Source organism: Globicephala melas, chromosome 16 (genome assembly GCF_963455315.2).
Source record: "Globicephala melas chromosome 16, mGloMel1.2, whole genome shotgun sequence".
NCBI lineage: Eukaryota > Metazoa > Chordata > Mammalia > Artiodactyla > Delphinidae > Globicephala > Globicephala melas.
In genome coordinates this window covers 40,646,999-40,670,316 of record NC_083329.1, presented here as the reverse complement: position 1 = coordinate 40,670,316, position 23,318 = coordinate 40,646,999, and the positions used below count along the sequence as shown (strand labels likewise).

General features: G+C 36.5%; 1 protein-coding gene across 1 annotated transcript in view; it reads left to right on the top strand.

The window, feature by feature from the left end:
• Positions 1-23,318, top strand: part of PCDH15 (protocadherin related 15) — an 807,822-nt gene that overhangs the window by 762,808 nt on the left and 21,696 nt on the right. Inside the window, exons 29-30 of the mRNA XM_060286024.1 lie at positions 6,002-6,178; positions 22,162-22,380. Of these exons, the coding sequence (XP_060142007.1) occupies positions 6,002-6,178; positions 22,162-22,380 (396 nt within the window). The remainder of the gene's footprint in view (positions 1-6,001; positions 6,179-22,161; positions 22,381-23,318) is intronic.

Below are 23,318 nucleotides of genomic sequence, written 5' to 3'. Positions count from 1 at the left end.
ATGAAAGAGAAAAATCAGGCATCTTTCAAGTCTTGAGAGAAATATATCACTGTGAAAGGAGCTTTGACTTCATATAATACTGGTTTTGAAACATGAGCTTCGGCAAATAATTTAATCTTCCCCAGACTCATTTTCACCACTTGTTGACCAGATAAAACTCCTGTCATAGAACTGTTGTGAGAACTAAATAATATAAGCCATCTAGGACGATGGAAATTGTGAACATTCAATGAATAATAGATATCCTATACAAATGAGGTTAGTGATCCAAAGTCAGTAGGGTAAGGCAGAGAGATGCCAGAGTTTTTGCATGTTCTATTAAAAGAGCATAGTTTAGTAATGGAGCTCAGACTATGGATTCAAATAAACAAGTTTGAATCCTATTATAGCTGTGTGACCTCTGAGAAAGATATTTAACACTTAGGACCACATTTTCTCATCTTGAAAACTGGAATAAGGATGTCAATCTTGTGTTGCTTTTGATAGAATTAAACATAAATTTGCTAGTGCAGTAAGCACAGCAGGCACATGCCAGATTCCCTTTTATAGTTTGTTTTTTTTTTTTTTACAATCTGTGTTAATTTAGAGATTCTTAAGCACAACAACTTTGGATCTCTTTTTAAAAAAAGAGGCTTTATTTTTCAGAGCACTTTTATGTTCATAGGAAAATAGAGTAGAAGATACAGAGAATACCCATATACTTCTTTCCCCCACACATATAGCTTCCCTCACTATCCACATCTTACACCAGAGTAGTGCATTTGTTATAATCAACAAACTAGTTCGACACGTCATAATCATCCCAAATCCATAATTTGCATAGGCTTCACTCTTGGTGTTGTACATTCTGTGGTTTGGACTAATGTATAAAGACATGTATCTATCACTGTAGTATCATACAGAATAGATTCACTGCTCTAAAAAATCCTCCATGCTCCACCTATTCAAACCTCCCTTCCCCACTAACCCCCAGAAATCAGTGATCTTTTTACTATATCCATAGTTTTAGCTTTTCCAGAACATAATACCCTTGGAATCATATAGTATGTAGTCATTATGATTGCTTTTTGAAAGCTACTTTAGTAGATGGAAGTAGAGATAAAGACTGTTAGATCTAATCCAGCACCATGAAGCCCAAAACGCTCATTCTCAGTGTCTTGGGGTGGCCAGGAGGGGATGGGAAGGGCATAATGAAAACATACATATAGCCAAGGTAGACAGCAGAGTACCAATCTATTAATTAAAAATAGGAATGGGATAGGGAGGATGGGAGGGAGACGCAAGAGGGAGGAGATATGGGGATATACGTATATGTATAGCTGATTCACTTTGTTATAAAGCAGAAAGTAACACACCATTGTAAAGCAATTAAACTCTAATAAAGATGTTAAAAATATATATAGGAATTTATTGTTCCAGTGACCAGAGTAACGAACACATTCATTTCCTGTAGACGTTCTTAGATGACAAATCACATCATCATCAAAGCCATGTTCTGTATTTCCTATGAGACTTAACCCTGTCTTAAGAAGGGGAAACTTGAACTGCATATGATCATCACTTTTATTTTTTCCTTTAGGTAGGCCCATATATGAGGCCATATATGAGGCCAGATCATAATCCAAAGCTTTTTTGATAAGAAAAAAATCAGTACAAATTGGGAGAGTTGATGAAAGAAAAAATTCATGACCTAATATATCCATTTCACAATGGGGAAGGTTTTTCAGAAGGGGTCAGTATCCTTTGATAGCTAAGAGCACAGTGCCTGGAAAACAGAATGCTCAAAGAGTAAATGTTAGCTGCTATAGAAATGCTAATAATTACTTCCCACTCCCTTGGAACTGGCTGAAATGGCTCTACTGAACAAAATTTTTATTACTTTGTTTTTTAATGCTTATAGAATTAACCAGTGACCCTTTGCAATGAAACACATCTCTTTTTAATTATATTAATGTATTCAGCAAATTCCCCCATAATGCGAAGCTATGCCCCTTACAAGTGGCCTCACATGTTTATGTTTTGAAGAATTTTAGGTTGACCTTAGCATGTATCTCTTTGTGAGCCTTGTTTTTCTCTTACAAATTCTTGAGATTGAGTAGAAATAGCTGTGAGGATAAGGTTAAGGAGACCTTATTATAACCTAGAAATGATTGGCAGTAATGTCTAAAGAAGCTAAGAAATGTTTGCATTTTGTGTCTTCTTCCTTTCTCTTTCCACTTCACCATGAAGCCCAGATAAAGAAGTTTGGGATTCTAAAATTTAAATCCTTAAAAATCTATGGAAATGGCATTTTCAAAAATATAAATAAAAGAGTTTAGAAATATTGTGTTATAGTATGAATCAGAATTGATAACTTAGATCTTGGAGTTGATCAAATGCTTCTCTTACTTTCTAAATACAATATGGAAATTCAGTGAAATCAGGACTTTATTGATATAGTTATTGCTTTGGTTTGGAAGAGTCTATTTCCTAGAATATTTACATAGCATATGAAAGTGTAATTAATTTATAGCTCCTGGAATTAAGGTTCCAAACATACTTTAGAAATCTAGCCAAAATGTGTATTTCTGGGATAAGAATGATAAAGTCTCTTGGGAAGAAAACCTATGAAACAGTAAAAAATAAGTGCCAGCACTTACATTGTCTTAAATCTGCATAATAAAGACTTGGTGTTGAGGGGAAGGGTGAAGTTGAAAGGTAAATCAATCAACACATTATCTTTGATCATTTTTACTTACCCTTTGCTTTAGAGTTGAGGAGCTCAGGGAACTTTCTATAAAGGGATATGTTAATAGTTTAGTAAGTATAAATTTAAAAATAATATTTTTACTTTTAATAATGTTATTTAAATTTTGTTATTTCATTAAGTTAATTCTTTTTATTATAATATTTAAATGTTAACAATAATTAGTAATTTATATAGCAAAATCCTTTTGCAAATAAAACTTTATTTCCAAAAAGAGGTAGTAGGCTGGATTTAGCCTGAGGGCTCTAAGTTAGCAACTCCTAATTTTAGAGCATTATACTTTGTAGAGAGAAAAAGTTACAATGCAATATCTATTCTATTCAAACTCCTATAGGAAAACACATTGGGGAACATCTTGTGTGAAATTCCCAAGTAATATATATTAATATTTTTTTTCCTAGGAAGGCTGTTCCTTTTGAATTCAGAGGACCTAGGCTCAAGCCCTGGCCCACCAGTGACTAGGAGGTCTCGGGCCAGGAAATTAAACTTTTTGATTCCTAATATCCATATCTTAAAGCTGGCAATTTAGTCATTAAAAAAAGGATAGGGCTTCCCTGGTGGCGCAGTGGTTGAGAGTCCACCTGCCAATGCAGGGGACACGGGTTCGTGCCCCGGTCCGGGAGGATCCCACATGCCGCGGAGTGGCTGGGCCCGTGAGCCATGGCCGCTGAGCCTGTGCGTCCGGAGCCTGTGCTCCGCAACGGGAGAGGCCACGGCAGTGAGAGGCCCGCGTACCGCAAAAAAAAAAAAAAAAAAAGGATAGTTCCTGGTTGTAAGCACTGTAGATTTAACAGTGAACTAAAGCAAAGTCCCTGTTCCCATGATGCTTACATTCTGTTGGGGGAAAACAGCAAATAGAATAAGAGTAATAAATTAATTTATAATGTGATGCTAAGTAGTGATAACTATGATAAAGACAAATAAAAGTAACAATATAAAAATATGAAAGAGAAGTACTATTTCATATAGGATGATTGAGGAAAACCTTTCTAATAAGGTGAAAGCTGAGCAGAAACCTGAGAAAAGTGAGGGAGAAAGTCATGGGTCTGTGGTGATGTGGGGAGGGTTAGGGGTGGAGGGAGTTATCCCAGAAAGAGGACACCACAGATATGAAAATCAAGATTAAGGGGCATACTGGTCATATCAAGATATAGATGTCAAGGTAGGGAATGAGTTATATAGGATCTCATAGGCCACTTGAAGGATTTAACATTTTACTCTGCATAAGATAGAAAATCCTTATAACTGTCCAATATAGTAGCCACTAGTTCCATGTGGTTATCGAGTGCTTGAAAAGTGACAGTTCCAAATGAGAGGTGCTGTAAGTGTAAAATACACACCAGATTTCAAAGACTTAGTACAAAAAAGAAAGTAAAATATCTCCTTAATATTTTTATATGGATTACATACTGAAATGATCATTTTTGGATAGATTTAGTTAAATAAATATATTAAACTAATCTCACCATTTTTATTTTTAATTTTCTAATGTGGCTACAAAAAATTTGAATTTACATATGTAACTTGCATTGTATTTCTTTTGGGCAGCATTGCTTTAAATGTTTTGCACAGAAAAATAACATTCTAGCTTAAGTTTTAAAAGATTGTTGAGTGGGAGATCAGGAGACAAGTTACGAGTCTAGAGCAGTAGTCCAGGAGAGAGATCAATGTGGCTTGGACTGGTGGTAGGTATGGATATAGGAAGGGGTTAAGTTAAGGGTATAATTTTGAAGGTACAACCTACCGAATTTGTTATGGACTCCTAGGTGTTGGGTCTGAGCAAATAAAATAAAAATAATATTTGCCATACTTGGACACTGAAGAATTTGATAAAATTATACATGGCGAAAGTAATGGTGTGTTCTTAGAGAGGATTGACTTTATTTAGCAATAGTTGATTCACATCCATAAAGACCCCAGATGTCAGCTTGCACTCTCACCATCGCCCTGATGGTTTCCCAACTTGGTGATGGATTAAAACTCCATTATCTATTACCCACAGTCACTTTTTTAGCCCTACATTAATATTATTCTCTTTTGTCTCATTTATTCCATGTGAACTGAGTATATTATATGTATCAGGTATAGTGCTGATATCAAACCAATGAAAATCTGTTAAAAAATATAAGCCCAGCTGGGACATATGAAGTATATTATTGAATTGAAAGTTTTGTTGTGTAGTTTTTCTTATCTGCTGTATGCTAAATAGAATTGCTATAAATGTTTCCAATCACATGCCAATTTTGTTCAAGTATCCTTCACACAAAGATGTAGTTGAAGTTGAAGAGGTTATCAACAGAGAATGACCATAAATGACCTAATTTTATCAGATAGTAAAGCACAGACATTTCAATAGCACAGCTTTGGAAAGTAACATTTTCTGTAATAGGCGTATAATAGCTGTAAAATAAATTGAAACCAGTGATAAAATAAAATATAAACTTGAAATAAAATGAAATCCTACTTGTTAATATTCAAGGTATAAGTTATGATTCTTTTTAAAAAAGGTAAGTGTAATTTGGTTTTATTCAAAGTCTACGTGATTCATCTTTGTGACACAAAAGGGATGCATCTACTGTTTTTCTGAAATACTTAGTTTGGAACTTTATTTTGATAGAGAACGAAGTAACTTCCTGCCTTTCCAGGAAGAAATACTTACTTTCAACTAATTATGTTATAAGAAGTCATAGTTTTTTTACAAAATTAAGATAGCCCAGAATACAATATTTTTATCTTAACCTGTTAAACCTGACAAAGCAAAATATCTCTATATTCTCACTGCTATAATGCTCTAAGGGTCTTTACACTCTTAGGAAAAAAAGGTATCCTACTGTTGCACCTTGACATATCACAAAATCTGGTGGAAAGTGTAATTTATAACACCAACCATATGAACTCAAGAGTTCTAAGACCCCATGGTTCCCATAAAGCATAGACAGTTTTATTTGTACAACATAGTTGGCATTTCTCATGAGCCATGTGAAAGCTCAAATGGTATCATAAATTTTAAAAGTCCAGACTTAAATATGACATGGTTGATGACCTCTTTCTACCTTATTCAGCTTCTAGCATCATTGGGAGTTAAACACTCTAAATATATAGAGAACTTTTTTCAAGAGTTCATATTCAGTAACCATTAACAAAAACCAGGCTGTCATCATTTTTAATTTACTAAATGTCATTTCAGGTTGAAGGTGATTTTTTTCCTCAGCGAGCCTGTCAGAATGTCATGTTTGTGCTTCGTTTGATTTACAGGATTTTGGATCGCTATGTTCAGGAGCAAATTCCTGGTTCCAAGGTTGTGGTAGAGAACGTTGGAGCTCGCCGGCATGGCGATGCCTTTTCTCTAGAAGATTACACAAAGTGTGACTTGACTGTCTATGCAATCGACCCCCAAACCAACAGAGCCATCGACAGACATGAGCTTTTTAAGTGAGTATTTTTATTGTCTGTAACAGCTTTTTGGTTACAGTATCACCCATAGATAATCCTGATTTAAGGATATAAGTAAATAGTTTAAAACCCATCAGATTTTTCTTGAAAGTGAAGTGTAATCAAAACAAAAGAAAAAAAATCTAAGAAACAATACCTAGGGTACTCACGCCTAGAATTTTTAAGTCTAAGTATGAGATAAAGTGACTTCGGGGGATCTGTTCTCCTTGAGATGTCTGAGGATCCATTATGCTTTAGAGCAAGAAGCAGTTCACCGAGATCACCTTGCATGGGCTTCCACTCTTGCTCCAAGACCCTGCTCTTTGAGAGGAAAGCACAGATCCCTTCTTAAAGTGGCAAGTTGCCTGCAATGATGTCAGTAGGCTTGAATTTTAAGAACAAGCCTAGCTCTCTTCACGGTCTTATTGAATAGGCAAAAATTAACATCTGATTTTTCCCTTGACTTGGGGGTAGAGAACAGAGGAGATAATCACTTCCACCGAAGTCCATGTGACATTTCTTCCAGGTATGAATTTGAATATTTGAGTTTTAAATCCTTTAAAAATAAGGAATATACAAAATCTTCAACAAAACCCTGCTACATATTCTCCTTTGGAAATTATTCTAGAACAGCTTTAGTTGTTGTTGTTAGTTTCTCCTTTACTCTAGTGACATCTAGTGTCCAAAAGATTATTGGCATGTAATTCTTACCTAAAAACATGTTTTGTAGTAAAAATACATATTGATATATAATCATATATATATATTCTGAATATTCAGAGATGTGTGTATATATATACACATAATCTCCAAAATCCATTATTTCAGAATTTAGTTTTTCTATGTCTCTCTATATAATAAACATCATGCAAATAAATATATGCATATACAAATTTACATGCATATATCCATATATGGGTGCATGTTTTTATTTAGTAAACATCTATTTACCCATTTATTAAAACTCATAAATTCTGAATTTAGTTTTACTTTATATCTGTTCATCAACAAAATTTCACTACTATTTTAGCAGCAATGAAAGTGATTTAGTATCAACTTAATTTCTTAAAAAGCCATAGTTATTAAGTATTAATAATTAAGTATGTATAGTTAATTTATGGGTGATATGCAAGAGAGTATATTAATCACTATGAAGAAATACAGATTACTGAAGCAATGGCTTCTCAGGTTTTAGACTCACCATCCAAATGAAGGAGCATTTAGGTCTACTAAGACAATAATTGCTTACTTTATTAATTTAAAAAATTATTTAGAAATATACATTAAAAGTAATTTTTATATTCTTTCAATTGTCACTATTAACATTTATTTAAATCTATCTGCATTCTTTTTTTTAAATTTATTTATTTATTTTTGGCTATGTTGGGTCTTCGTTGCTGCACACGGGCTTTCTCTAATTGTGTCGACGGGCTTCTCATTGCGGTGGCTTCTCTTGTTGCGGAGCACGGGCTCTAGGCACATAGGCTTCAGTAGTTGTGGCACGCAGGCTCTGTAGTTGTGGCTCACGGGCTCTAGAGTGCAGGTTCAGTAGTTGTGGCACACAGCTTAGTTGCTCTGCGGTATGTGGGTATTCCCGGACCAGGGCTCAAACCCCGTGTCCCCTGCATTGGCAGGCAGATTCTTAACCACTGCACCACCAGGGAAGCCCTGCATTCTTTTTTATATACACTGGTTTTATTTTAAAATATGATGATAGATTGTTCAAATTTAAGGTGCTTTCCTAAATTTAAAAATATCTATTTTCTTTAGGCTGACAGCCTGGCTCTAAAGAGTAAAATAATGGTGATTATAATTTGAATTGTACTTGTAAATATTTTAGAGATAAAAGATTTGGAAACTGAAGCCAATTTGGTTTCAACTGACACTGTGAAGTACAAGATAAACTTTCTTCATTCTATTAAGTTTTCCAAAACCTAGATTATATTGTGAAAAGTAGAGTTCTAAATTCAACTGAATAACTATTATAGCCAAGAAAAAAGGAAAAAAAAATAGAATAACTATAAATTTTAAAAAATTATATTGAGGAGAGGATGGAATAGCCATGAAGTATTAAAAATTTTCCCTTAGCGGTCTTCACCTTGAACTGTTAGCTGAGAACACTGGTCTAATTTAAACCCTAGAATTGTTCTTTGAAATATTTTGTAATGAGATTATATAGATATATTTCAAAATGCAACGTTGATATGCATAGATATTATTATCAGATACTATTACCTATTCTGAAGTTATAAAAGTTTTTGTATATTTAGTTTTAACACTGAACAAATGTACTAGAACATTGATTGTTGCCTAATGCCCAGACCAGTGGAAATAGGATTATCCTCTCAATTTCTCCTTATGCTAAAATCTAAGCTTCTGAGGCTGTTAGAATTTTTAGGGCAAAGATTTAGAAACAAAAAAGATACTTCCTCCAAGGAGTTCACTAAGATATTTAAAAATTGATTTAACAATATCAAAAAAATTTTAAAACTTTATAAGTGCATAGAGAAGACTGGAATGGCTTTACAACTCATTAATTACATATTTTGTTTCACAAGGTTATGCGTATGTTGATGATTTTGGGATATGTGAATTGCTTAGATTTTCTACAATAAGTGTATATTACTTTTATTTTCCTTTTATTCTTCTTGTGGTTCTTTGAGCATCTTTAATCTGCATTTTTGGGGGGTTTTGTTGTTGCTGTTTTCATTTCTGGAATATTCATAGACAATATATATTCAAATATTTCTTATACCCTGTTTTTTCTTTACCTGTTCTGGGACTCCAATTAAAATTTTTTTTTCTCATAGCTTTTGGATGCTTTGTTCTTATTCCTCTCCCCTCCCCCAACATTCTTATCGCTTTGTGGGTTTTTTTCAGCTAAAAGTACTATTTTGTTTTTTTATTTTTATTGTTTTAACTAATTTATTTTTTAACATCTTTATTGGAGTATAGTTGCTTTACAATGTTGTGCTAGTTTCTGCTGTATCACAAAGTGAATCAGCTATATGTATACATATCCCCTCCCTCTTGCACCTCCCTCCCACCCACCCTATCCCACCCCTCTAGGTGGACACAAAGCACTGAGCTGATCCCCCTGGGCTATGCGGCTGCTTCCCACTAGCTATCTATCTTACATTTGGTAGTGTATATATCTCCGTGCCACTCTCTCACTTTGTCCCAGCTTACACTTCTCAATCCCCGTGTACTCAAGTCCATTCTCTACGTCTGCGTCTTTATTCTTGTCCTGTCCCTAGGTTCTTCAAAACTATTTTTTTTTAGATTCCATATATATGTATTATCATACAATACTTGTTTTCCTCTTTCTGGCTTACTTCACTCTGTATAACAGTCTCTAGGTCCTTCCACCTCACTACAGATAACTCAATTTCATTTCCTTTTATGGCTGAGTAATATTCCATTGTATATATGGGATACATATATACACATGTATGTATATATGTGCCGCATCTTCTTTATCCATTCCATTGTATATATGGGATACATATATACACATGTATGTATATATGTGCCACATCTTCTTTATCCATTCATTTGTCAATTGACACTTAGGTTGCTTCCATGTCCTGGCTATTATAAATACAGCTGCAATGAACATTGTGGTACATGACTCTTTTTAAATTATGGTTTTCTCAGGCTATATGCCCAGTAGTGGGACTGCTGGCTTGTTTGGTAGTTCTATTTTTAGTTTTTTAAGGAACCTCCATACTGTTCTCCATAGTAGCTGTATCAATTTACATTCCCACCAACAGTGCAAGAGGCTTCTCTTTTCTCCACACACTCTCCAGCATTTATGTTTGTAGATTTTTTGGTGATGGACATTCTGACTGGTGTGAGGTGATACCTCATTGTAGTTTTGATTTGCATTTCTCTAATGATTAGTGATGTTAACCATCCTTTCACGTGTTTGTTGACAATCTGTATATCTCCATTGGAGAAATGTCTATTTAGGTCTTCTGCCCATTTTTGGATTGGGTTGTTTGTTTTTTGATATTGAGCTGCATGAGCTGCGTGTATATTTTGGAGATTAATCCTTTGTCTGTTGCTTTGTTTGCAAATATTTTCTCTCATTCTGAGGGTTGTCTTTTGGTCTTGTTTATGGTTTCCTTTGCTGTGCAAAAGCTTTTAAGTTTCATTAGGTCCCGTTTGTTTATTTTTGTTTTTATTTCCATTTCTCTAAGGTGGGTCAAAAAGAATCTTGCTGTGATTTATGTCATAGAGTGTTCTGCCTATGTTTTCCTCTAGGAGTTTTGTGGTGTCTGGCCTTAAATTTAGGTCTTTAATCCATTTTGAGTTTATTTTTGTGTATGGTGTTAGGGAATGTTCCAATTTCATTCTTTTACATGTAGCTATCCAGTTTTCCTAGCACCACTTATTGAAGAGGCTGTCTTTTCTCCATTGTATAGTCTTGCCTCCTTTATCAAAGATAAGGTGACCATATGTGCGTGGGTTGATCTCTCAGCTTTCTATCCTGTTCCATTGATCTATATTTCAGATTTTGTGCAAGTACCATACTGTCTTGATTACTGTAGCTTTGTAGTATAGTCTGAAGTCAGGGAGCCTGATTCCTCCAGCTCAGTTTTCTCCAGATTGCTTTGGCTATTCGGAGTCTTTTGTGTTTTCATACAAATTGTGAAATTTTTTGTTCTAGTTCTGTAAAAAATGTCATTGGTAGTTTGATAGGGATTGCACTGAATCTGTAGATTGCTTTGAGGAGTATAGTCATTTTCACAATGATGATACTTCCAATCCAAGAACATGGTATATCTCTCCATCTGTTTGTATTGTATTTAATTTCTTTCATCAGTGTCTTGTAGTTTTCTGCATACAGGTCTTTTGTCTCCTTACATAGGTTTATTCCTAGGTATTTTATTCTTTTTGTTGCATTGGTACATGGGAGTGTTTCTCCTTCATTTCTCTTTCAGAGTTTTCATCATTAGTGTATAGGAATGCAAAAGATTACTGTGCATTAATTTTGCATGCTGCTAGTTTACCAAATTCATTGGTTAGCTCTAGTAGTTTTCTGTTAGAGTCTTTAGGATTCTTTATGTATAGTATCATGTCATCTGCAAAGAGTGAAAATTTTACTTCTTTTCTAATCTGGATTCCTTTTATTTCTTTCTCTTCTCTGATTACTGTTTGTAAAACTTCCAAAATAGTGGTGAGAGTGGGCAACCTTGTCTTGTTCCTTATCTTAGTGGAAATGGTTTCAGTTTTTCACCATTGAGAATGATGTTGGCTGTGGGTTTGTCATATATGGCCTTTATTATGTTGAGATAGCTTCCCTCTGTGCCTATTTTCTGGAAGTTTTTATCTTAAATGGGTGTTGAATTTTGTTGAAAGCTTTTTCTGCATCTATTGAGATGATCATATGATTTTTATCTTTCAGTTTGTTAATATGGTGTATCACATTGATTGATTTGTGTATATTGAAGAATCCTTGCATTCCTGGAATAAACCCCACTTGATCATGGTGTATTATCCTTTTAATGTGCTGTTGGATTCTGTTTGCTAGCATTTTGTTGAGGATTTTTGCATCCATGCTCATCAGTGACATTGGCCTGTAGTTTTCTTCTTTGTGACATCTTTGTCTGGTTTTGGTATCAGGGTGATGTGACCTTGTAGAATGAGTTTGGGGGTGTTCTTCCCTCTGCTCTATTTTGAAGAGCTTGAGAGGGTTAGGTGTTAGCTCTTCTCTAAATGTTCGATTGAATTCACCTGTGAAGCCATCTGGTCCTGGGCTTGTGTCTGTTGGAAGCTTTTTAATCACAGTTTCAATTTCATTGCTTGTGATTGTTCTGTTTATATTTTCTATTTCTTCCTGGTTGAGTCTCCGGAAGGTTGTGCCTTTCTAAGAACTTGTCCATTTCTTCCAGGTTGTCCATTTTATTAGCATATTGTTGCTTGTAATAATCTCTCATGATCCTTTGCATTTCTGCAGTGTCAGTTGCTACTTCTCCCTTTTCATTGCTACTTCTATTGATTTGAGTCTTTTCCCTTTTTTTCTTGAAGAGTCTGGCTAATGCTTTATCAATTTTGTTTATCTTCTGAAAGAACCAGCTTTAGTTTTATTGATCTTTTCTATCATTTCCTTCATTTCTTTTCATTTATTTCTGATCTAATCTTTATGATTTCTTTCCTTCTGCTAACTTTGGGGGTTTTTTTGTTCTTGTTTCTCTGATTGATTTAGGTGTAAGTTTAGGTTGTCTATTTGAGATTTTTCTTGTTTCTTGAGGTAGGATTGTATTGCTGTAAACTTCCCTCTTTGAACTGTTTTTGCTGCATCCCATAGGTTTTGGGTCATCATGTTTTCATTTTCATTTGTTTCTAGGTACTTTTTGATTTCCTCTTTGATTTCTTCAGTGATCTCTTGGTCATTTAGTCGTGTTACTTAGCCTCCATGTGTTTGTATTTTTTACAGATTTTTACCTATAATTGATATCTAGTCTCATAGTGTTGTGGTCAGAAAAGATACTTGATATGATTTCAATTATCTTAAATTTACCAAGGCTTGATTTGTGACCCAAGATATGATCTATCCTGGAGAATGTTCCATGAGCACTTGAGAAGAAAGTGTATTCTGTTGTTTTTGGATGGAGTGTCCTATAAATATCAATTAAGTCCATCTTGTTTAATGTATCATTTAAAGCTTATGTTTCCTTATTTTCATTTTGGATGATCTGTCCATTGGTGAAAGTGGGGTGTTAAAGTCCCCTACTATGATTGTGTTACTGTCGATTTCCCCTTTTATGGTTGTTAGCATTTGCCTTATGTATTGAGGTGCTCCTATGTTGGGTGCATAAATACTTACAATTGTTATATTTTCTTCTTGGATTGATCCCTTGATCATTATGTAGTGTCCTTCTTTGTCTCTCCTAATAGTCTTTATTTTAAAGTCTATTTTGTCTGATATGAGAATTGCTACTCCAGCTTTCTTTTGATTTCCATTTGCATGGAATATCTTTTTCCATCCCCTCACTTCCAGTCTGTATGTGTCCCTAGGTATGAAGTGAGTCTCTTGTAGACAGCATATATATGGGTCTTGTTTTTGTATTTATTCAGCCAGTCTATGTCTTTTGCTTGGAGCGTTTAATCCATTTACATTTAAGGTAGCTATCAATATGTATGTTCCTATTACCATTTTCCTAATTGTTTTGGGTTTATTATTGTAGGTCTTTTCCTTCTCATGTGTTTCCTGCCTAGAGAAGTTCCTTTCGCATTTGTTGTAAAGCTGGTTTGGTGGTGTTGAATTCTCTTACCTTTGCTTGTCTGTAAAGGTTTTAATTTCTCCATCAAATCTGAATGAGATCCTTGCTGAGTATAGTAATCTTGGTTGTAGGTTTTTCCTTTTCATCTCTTTAAATGTGTCCTGCCTGTCCCTTCTGGCTTGCAGAGTTTCTGCTGAAAGATCAGCTCTTAACCTTATGGGGATTCCCTTGTGTGTTATTTTTTGTTTTTCCCTTGCTGCTTTTAATCTGTTTTCTTTGTATTTAATTTTTGATAGTTTGATTAATATGTGTGTTGTCATGTTTCTCCTTGGATTTATCCTTTATGGGACTCAATGCACTTCCTTTGCTTGACTATTTCCTTTCCATATTAGGGAAGTTTTCAACTATAATCTCTTCAAATATTTTCTCAGTCCCTTTTTTTTTCTCTTCTTCTTCTGGGACCCCTATTAATCGAATGTTGGTGCGTTTCCTGTTGTCCCAGAGGTCTTTGGGACTGTCCTCAATTCTTTTCATTCTTTTTTGTTTATTCTGCTCTGTGGTAGTTATTTCCACTATTTTATCTTCTGGGTCACTTATCTGTTCTTCTGCCTCAGTTATTCTGCTATTGATTGCTTCTAGAGAATTTTTAATTTCATTTATTGCATTGTTTATCGTTGTTTGTTTGCTCTTTAGTTCTTCTAGTTCCTTGTTAAACGTTTCTTGTATTTTCTCCATTCTATTTCCAACATTTTGTATCATCTTTACTATCATTACTCTGAATTCTTTTTCAGGTAGACTGCCTATTTCCTCTTCTTTTGTTTGGTCTGGTGGATTTTTATCTTGCTCCTTCATCTGCTGCATGTTTCTCTGTCTTCTAATTTTGCTTAACCTCCTGTGTTTGGGGTCTCCTTTTCACAAGTTGCATGTTCGTAGTTCCCATTGTTTTAGTTGTCTGCCCGCAGTGGGTAAGTTTGGTTCGGTGTGTTGTGTAGGCTTCCTGGTGGAGGGGACTGGTGCCTGTGTTCTGGTGGATGAGGTTGGATATTGTCTCTCTGGTGGTGGGACTGCATCTGGTGGTGTGTTTGGGGGTGTCTGTGAACTTATTATGATTTTAGGGAGCCTCCCTGCTAATGCGTGGGGGTTTTGTTCCTGTCTTGCTAGTTGTTTGGCATGGGGTGTCCAGCACTGTAGCTGGCTGGTCATTGAGTGGAGCTATGTGTAAGTGTTGAGATGGAGATCTCTGGGAGATATTACATGATATTACATGGTGCCGGGAGGTCTCTGGTGGACAAGTGTCCTGAACCCGGCTCTCCTACCTCAGAGGCTCAGGCCTGACCCCAGGCCAGAGCACCAAGACCCTGTCAGCCACATGACTTAGATGAAAAGGGAGGAAAGAAAAAGAAGGAAATAAAATAAAATAAATAAAATAAAAGTTATTAAAATAAAAAATATTATTAAGAAATAAAAAAATAAGTAATAAAAAAAAGAAAGAAAGAAGAGAGCAACCAAACCAAAAAACAAATTCACCAATGATAACAAGCACTAAAAACTATACTAAAAAAAAAAAACGGACAGACCGAACCCTGGGACAAATGGTAAAAGCAAAGCTATACAGACCTAATGACAGAAAGAAGCATATACATACACACTCACAAAAAGAGAAAAAGGAAAATAAAATATATTTATATAACAAAAAGGAGGAAGAGAGCAACCAAATCAATAAACAAATCTACCAATTATAATAAGCTTTAAGTACTAAACTAAGATAAACATAAAAACAGAAACAAATTAGATGCAGAAAGGAAACCCCAAGTCTACATTTGCTCCCAAAGTCCACTGCCTCAATTTTGGGATGATGCGTTGTCTATTCAGGTATTCCACAGATGCAGGGCACATCAAGCTGACTCTGGAGATTTAATCCGCTGCTCCTGAGGCTGCTGGGAGAGATTTCCCTTTCTCTTCTTTATTCTCACAGCTCCCAGGGGCTCAGCTTTGGATTTGGCCCCGCCTCTGCGTGTAGGTCGCCTGAGGGCATCTGTTCCCCACCCAGACAGACGGGGTTAAAGCAGCAGCTGATTCGGGGGCTCTGGCTCACTCTGGATGGGGGGAGGGAGGGGTACGGAATGTGGTGCGAGCCTGTGGTGGCAGATGCCAGCGTGACATTGCACCAGCCTGAGGCGCTCTCTGTATTCTCCCAGGGAAGATGTCCCTGGATCACAGGACCCTGGCAGTGGCGGGCTACACAGGCTCCCGGGAGGGGAGGTGTGCTTGCACACAGGCTTCTTGGTGGCGGCAGCAGCAGCCTTAGCGTCTCATGCCCATCTCTGGGGTCCGCACTGATAGCCGCAGCTTGCCCCCATCTCTGCAGCTCATTTAGGCGGTGCTCTGAATCCCCCCTCCTCGCGCACCCTGAAACAATGGTTCCTTGCCTCTTAGGGAGTTTCAGACTTTTTCCCGGACTCCCTCCCAGCTATCTGTGGCGCAGTAGCCCCTTCAGGCTGTGTTCACACAGCCAACCCCAGTCCTCTCCCTGGGGTCTAACCTCTGAAGCCGAGCCTCAGTTCCCAGCCCCTGCCCATCCTGGCAGGTGAGCAGACAAGCCTCTCAGGCTGGTGAGTGCTGGTCGGCACCGATCCTCTGTGAAGGAATCTCTCCGCTTTGCCCTCTGCACCATTGTTGCTGCGCTCTCCTCTGTGGCTCCAAAGCTTCGCCCCCCGGCCATCCCCCATCTCCACCAGTAAAGGGCCTTCCTAGTTTGTGGAAACTTTTCCTCCTTCACAGCTCCCTCCCAGAGGTGCAGGTCCCGCCCATACCTATTCTTTTGTCTCTGTTTTTTCTTTTGCCCTACCCAGGTACCTGGGGATTTTCTTGCCTTTTGGGAAGTCTGAGGTCTTCTGCCAACATTCAGTAGGTGTTCTGTAGGAGTTGTTCCACATGTAGATGTATTTTTGATGTATTTGTGGGGAGGAAGGTGAGGTCTACATCTTACTCCCCTGCCATGTTGAAGGTCCCTCCCTCTTTGTGTTTTAGTTTGAATAAATTCTGCTGCCCTGTTTTCAAGTTCACTGATTCGTCTATGTTAGCCTATTGATAAGCTCATTGAAGGAATTCTTCATCTTCATATCTTTTTAAAAAATTCTTGCATTTCCATTTGGTTCTTACAGTTTCTACCACTTTACTGAGTTTCTCCATCATTTTAGGCATGTTTTCTGCCTTACTACTAGATCCTGTAAAATATTAATCAGAGTTGTATCAAAGTCCCTATGTGACGGTTCCAATATCTGGGTTACCTCTGTGTCTGGTCTATTGCTTTCTTTATCTTTCAGCAGTTCCTGAATGCCTGTGACACAGAAAGGGTTTCTCTCCATTCTCTTAACTCTCTCGATGTAGTAAATGGCTCTTGCTTATTGCTTGGTTCTACTCTAAGGGTGAGAATGAGACAATGAGAGGTTGGGGGATTCTGTTTTCCTTGTCTAGCCGGTGTGCCTAGGATTTGGGGTGGGGCTTTCTCAGCTTTTCTTCCATGCCTTCCCATGGCATCCATACTCTGCTTCATATTTGTGGAGGTTCTTGGGTGTAAGAGAGTTCCCTGCCCCTCCCCAACCAGCAGTAGACCTCTACTTTGCAGGGTCTTAGGCCCAAGAGAGCTCCTTCTCCTCCCCCAGATGGGGTGGATTTTGCTCATAGCTCTTCTCCAGAAGCAGTGGACCTTTACTTGAGCCTTAGGGATGGGAGTACTTCCTCCCTCTCTCTATATATGGCTCTTGCTTTATGTGAGATACAGGTCCAGAAAATTGCAGAGCACCCCAGCCTTAGCTGCCTATATCCCTGCACTATGAAGAGGATTTCTCTGGTCTCCTGCCCTGTACCCAATCTATCTTATGGTGGGCCATGGAAAAGAGTTTGCGAGTGAGTGCAAACCCCCACTTGTGTTTGTGGGTCACTTATTCTATCTAACCTTACATGCTGATACACACTTAGCTTTTAAGCATTTATTAAAAATTTAGCTGGTTTGTTTTATTTGAATTTATGGTACCTACTTGTGGCTTGTTCTGAGAAAGGTGAGACAATACATGGTCTCATCCCACTGTTGGAGGAAACTGTCACTCTTTGGAATTTGGTTTTGTGCTTGCAAAAAAATTTATGATTTTAATGCTATTTGACTTTCCCTTCATTAGGGTGGGTGCCACATTCTCTTAAGGCTTTCTGCCTTCTGAGCAGAAACAGACCATACTATTTTAAAGCAAAACTTAATTAAATTTAAAAATGAGCAAATACAATTTTAGCTTGTACACTTAATAGTCCAGTCTGCTTAAAATTAGTCTGTCCAGATAGTAAATGAGAGATAAAGAAGAAGGAGAGAAAGCTGATATATTCTACAAACTGCATTTAAAAGTACAGTGTTAAAGGGCTTCCCTGGTGGCGCAGTGGTTGGGAGTCCGCCTGCCAATGCCCTGGTCTGGGAGGATCCCGTGTGCCGTGGAGCGGCTGGGCCCGTCAGCTATGGCCGTTGGGCCTGCATGTCCGGAGCCTGTGCTCCGCAACGGGAGAGGCCGCAGCGGTGAGAGGCCTGCGTACCGCAAAAAAAAAAAAAAAAAAAAAAGTACAATGTTAAAAAATACTTTAAAATAAATCTAACTACCAACTTCTGATAAAACTTCTTTCAACTTACTAAGTCCAGAAAAAAAATTCAATATACTGAAAATCCAAATAATTGGAAAACTAAATGTTAGAATTTAGTTAAAATAATTGTGGAACTGTATAGAGGAAATAGTGGTCCACCCTTGATTTGTTTTATTAAGAACAACCTTATCCAAGTGGAATGAATGTGGGCAGATATGTTAACCATTGCCAATTCTGTAAACCTGTTTCAGAGACGCACATTATTTATTGACAAAGGAAATAGGCAGTTGCCCCTCCACTGCTTAGGTGTGTGCTTTTGTGAAGTACAGAATACATTCTCCTGCTCACCCTCCCCTTTATTTCTACATCCATATGTACATTGAAACACTGAAATCCTCAAGGTAAAATGCAGAGTGGTCTGTAGTTATACATTGTACTTTGAAAGTTGTGTTCAAGTGAATGGAGCCAGGGATACCTGTTTGCATGTGCTCCATCAGTTGGGTGAATCAGAAGACATGGAATTGGCTTAGGAATTTACCTCATGTCAGGAAAACAGAGCAGTAATTAATTAATGTTGGCTAAATACTAGGAAGGGGTCTGTTCACCTCACCCTTAGACTTGAAAAGCATTTTAACCAGCAGCTAAGTAAACTATGGATGAGAATAAAGAGAAAATCACATTTCTTTATTGATATTGAATCTGACAACTTTATCTCCTTTCTAAATAAGTAAGGTGAAAAATGGGATCAGTAATAAATACTGAAAAACAAAATAAAAGAAATAACACCCTGATGACTCAGAGGTAGACTATATCTCTGGAAATAATTCTCTTACAGAAACCACTAGAAAACAGTTTAATATTTTCTGTAGAAAATAAGACCGTATAAGACAAATGGTGTATGTGTTTTGCATGCCCTGAATCCTTACCTGCTTCTGGTAAAAAATGCTCCACAAAAGAATAGTGAGGATTGACCTTCTCCAAATGGTGGTGGGCTTTTTGTTTTGTTTTGTTTTGATTTTAGCCATGTGGCATGTAGGATCTTCGTTCCCTGACCAGGGATCGAACGCATGCCCCCTACAGTGGAAGTGCGGTGTCTTACCACTGGACCACTAGGGAAGTCCCTGGTGGTGGGCTTTGATGAAGTGCTTTCCCCTCAGGCCATTTGGAGTATGCCTTTCCTCTGCTCACATGGAGTAGGTGTGGGTTAGTGCACATTCACGAGAAGGTCAATTAGATTTCATCTCAAGGATTTACATGGATGTTAGGAGACAGTAGAGCTCTTAGTCCTGAAATCAGAAAAAGTATAAAACAAAAGCCTGAAGTTTCTTGGGGCTAATTTTTCGATCTTAGGAAGAAATTCTCCTAAAATCCATTGACTATCTGGATTCAACCTTGCCTAGAATGAAAAAGCATCTGAAAAATAAACTGGCAAAATGAAGTATACACATAAGAAGTTCACAGCATATTATAGAAAAGAAAAAAATAATCATAACAGAAGTCAGAATATATTTAGAGGACAATCAAGATACAACCTGATAATTGCATGTATCTCTGAGGTAAAAATGTAATTAAAATATTTCATTACATTACAGGTGAAATGAATGAAAATGTTGTCATATGTCCTCGAAAAGTACCTGAGTATGTTTTAAAACTATTGAAACAAAAAAAAAAGACTTAATCATAAAGGAATAAAAATTAGATAAGCCTTATACATCCCACCTGCATGATGAAATGCCAAAAATCAATGGGATCAAATCCACAATATTTTAAGGAAAATGTTATGACTTAAGAATCTTGGCCTAGGCAAGCTGTTTTGCATATATACAGCAAAAAAGAAAGATATTCTAGATCAGTTATGGATTCAAAAGCTATCAACTCTTCTAGTAAACAATTACTTACGATTACCGAAATTGAGAAATAAAACAAAATGAAGATCTAAATAATGGAGTTATTGTAGCGTAAAAAGACTAATAAATCTTCCTTTAGGTGGTTTGGATATCAAATAGAATCCAGTAGGAATCCAATAGAATTGTGATCCGTGGATACACATGATAGGAATAAATTTTCCCTGCAATTAATGATCTTCCTCTGCTTCTGATCCTTCCCAGTTTCTAATGATACAGTTCTTGCGACATAACTCTTATCTGTACTTCATTTGGAATTTCTTACTTTATCTGATAAACAATTCAAACAAAGTGTTTTACAATTCTATTCCAATCTAGAACTTAGAACAATGGGTAAAACTTTATTATACTTCTTAATGTATCTGAAAATGGCCTGGAAAAATTGATATAAAAAGTATATTTTCATCTCCAAAAGCATATTCGTAAAAAAACAAGGAAAGCATCCTAACTGCCTTAAGTTATAGCATGAAAACTTAAATGAAAAACTGTGTAGCTTTAAAACTAAAATTGAGTTACTTGAGCCATTAGGTTTCCTAAATTGGAAGATTAATAAACTATCCAGTGGAATTCATATCTGATATCAAGCATCTCTTTGTTTTTTTCTCTATGGAAGCTATGAACAGTGTGTTTAACTAGATTTAAAGTCAGCATGATCACTTGGAAAATTAGAATAAAAAGTATTCAAAGGGATGAAATAGCCTGTAAAATGCACAAGCATAGCATTCTTTGGTTACCATTTGATGGTGAAACTTGGGGCCATTTAAATCTTTTCTTTCACATTTCTTTGTATTTTCTACATCTTCAGCATAGGTATGGTATTTTATATTAAGACATGTATTTCTAAAATATTTTCACTTTGTGTATGCTGTGTAGTTACAAGTATATAAAAATGTTTATTAATAGCAAAAAAAAAAAAAGATTAGACTTGAGTACACCAAAATATTAGCAGTAGTAATCTTTGTATTGTGGGCGTTTGAGTAATTTTGCCTTTTGAACTATTTTGTGTTTTTCAATTTTCTATAGCAAGACATTTCACCTTTATAGATAAAAGTCTTAAAAATTAAAAAAAATACCTAAGACATATTGCGACTTTGTGGTTTTAAGAACATAATTGTTGCTTCAGTATTATAGGATTTGTAAAGGATCATTTAAGTGTTTCTGGGGAATTTTGAAAAAAAAATGCCTGCTAATTACAGCATAAAATATGTAAAAAAATTGTTCAGTCTAATAGAATTAAGTAACAATTATTCCTTAATTCTCCTCCCCAACACAATGCTCATAGTTGGAATTGCATTATTTAGAGAAAGGGTTTGCAAGAACTACTAGATTAAATTGACCACCAATTCCTGTCATCCTGACTACACTGATTTACTACCTGCATCATTTATTTAGTTTTCTCTTTCCAGGAAGAAAAAACTTTTTAATTTGTTCACTCCTAGCCCATAAAGGTATTTTGGTTTGAGATTTCAGAGTGTCAGTATTTAAGGTGGTGTGTTGAAACACAAAGATACACTATGAAGGCTTGGGTTGGTATCTCAGATTTGTTTCCCTAACTGTGTAGCTTTGTGGTCTGCAGGAAGTCAGTATTAAGGTTCTGTTTTACAGGACTACTTTGAGAACCGAAGGATATATAATGCAGGAATATATTTTTAAACTATACTAAATAATTTAGAATATTATATTTTATCCCACCCGAATAACTTAAAGTAAATAATCTCAACATAGTGATATAAATTTCAATGACATTGGTAATTATTTTCCCCCAGTCTGTAAGTGTATTAAGTAAGGGTCATTGTTATTAGTATCTTTGATATGTGAATATAGAGACGTTACTCTTTTTTATTGGTCTTGCTTTTTATATATGCTTTTCTTATTCATAATAAGACTTCTGACTCAGCTTATGTTATAAAGAAAATATTAAAAGGTATCACAAAAAATATTTTGTTTAAAAAAAAGCCTTTCGGGCTCCCCTGCTGGCGCAGTAGTTGGGGAATCTGCCTGCCGATGCAGGGGATGCGGGTTCGTGCCCTGGTCCGGGAGGATCCCACGTGCCGCGGAGCGGCTGGGCCCGTGAGCCATGGCCACTGGGCCTGCGCGTCCGGAGCCTGTGCTCCGCGATGGGAGAGGCCGCGGCAGTGAGAGGCCTGCGTACCGCAAAAAATAAATAAATAAATAAATAAAAGCCTTTCTCTGTTAACATCATTGCTTTTACTGTTTAACAATAAAGATTTTTAGATGGCAAACTCCTCGATATCAATAAAGACTTTCAGCCGTATTACGGGGAAGGAGGACGCATTCTGGAGATCCGGCCTCCAGCGGCAGTAACCAGCATTAAGAAGCGAGGAGAAAGTCTAGGCTACACAGAAGGGGCCTTGCTGGCTCTGGCCTTCATCATCATCCTCTGCTGTATTCCTGCCGTCTTGGTGGTTTTGGTCAGCTACAGACAGTAAGTATTCATACATGCTGAACATGGAGAGTTCCTCAAGAAGGCATTATCAAAAAACTCTCTCTGCTAAAATGGCTTTGTAGCTGTAAAATATTAAGGCTGCAGCCATTTTGGGAGTGCTGTATTTTTCTTGTACCAAATGACCTTCCTTTAAGGGAAAGCAATACAAACTTTCAAAACATTTGTCACATTGCTCAGTGTTCCTGTGCTCTTAAATATTCTTATCTGCTAGGAATATTAGGTTACCTCCTGTAGCTTTGTTTATGCTCTTCATCAGGTTAAGAGCCTTGCAGGAAAGGTACGAGGTATCCTGGGGCAAAGGCAGTGAAATGTCATATAGAGATAACCCAGTTCCAAAGGAAGGTCTGTAACCTAAATACATTGTCATGCTAGGTTTTTATCCGTATTGTTAAATTTACCTCTATGCAGATGATTACAATGTTTGAAAAAATCATTTAAAAATCGTAGCACACAATATGTAATTTTCCATATGGTTTCTTCTTTCCTGGCTAGCCTTGCTAGAGCCTATACTGTAACATCTAACAGTATATTTTGGCTGTAGAGGCCTTACATTTCTCTGGTTCCTACAGGCAAATATATCCATTTAAAATATCTATATTTTTCTTGTTTAGGCTCTTCAAAGTAGTCAAGTAAATTTTTCCTAATTTAAACATCTATATTTAAAATAGTCTAGCGAGCTATTCTTTATTTGACACTAGGAATGAGGACCCTTTGTGATACAGGGCTGTACTTTAAGTATATCCCTATTGATGATGATTGGTGAAAAAATTGTGGAATAGGTTAAGAAGAGAGGTAACCCTGAAGGTGCCACAAAATGAAAGTAAATGACAGACAGGAATCATAAGTCATATAAATTACTTGACATAAAAAACAGTAAGAAATAATGGTAGAACAGCTACTCACCATTTAAAATAAAA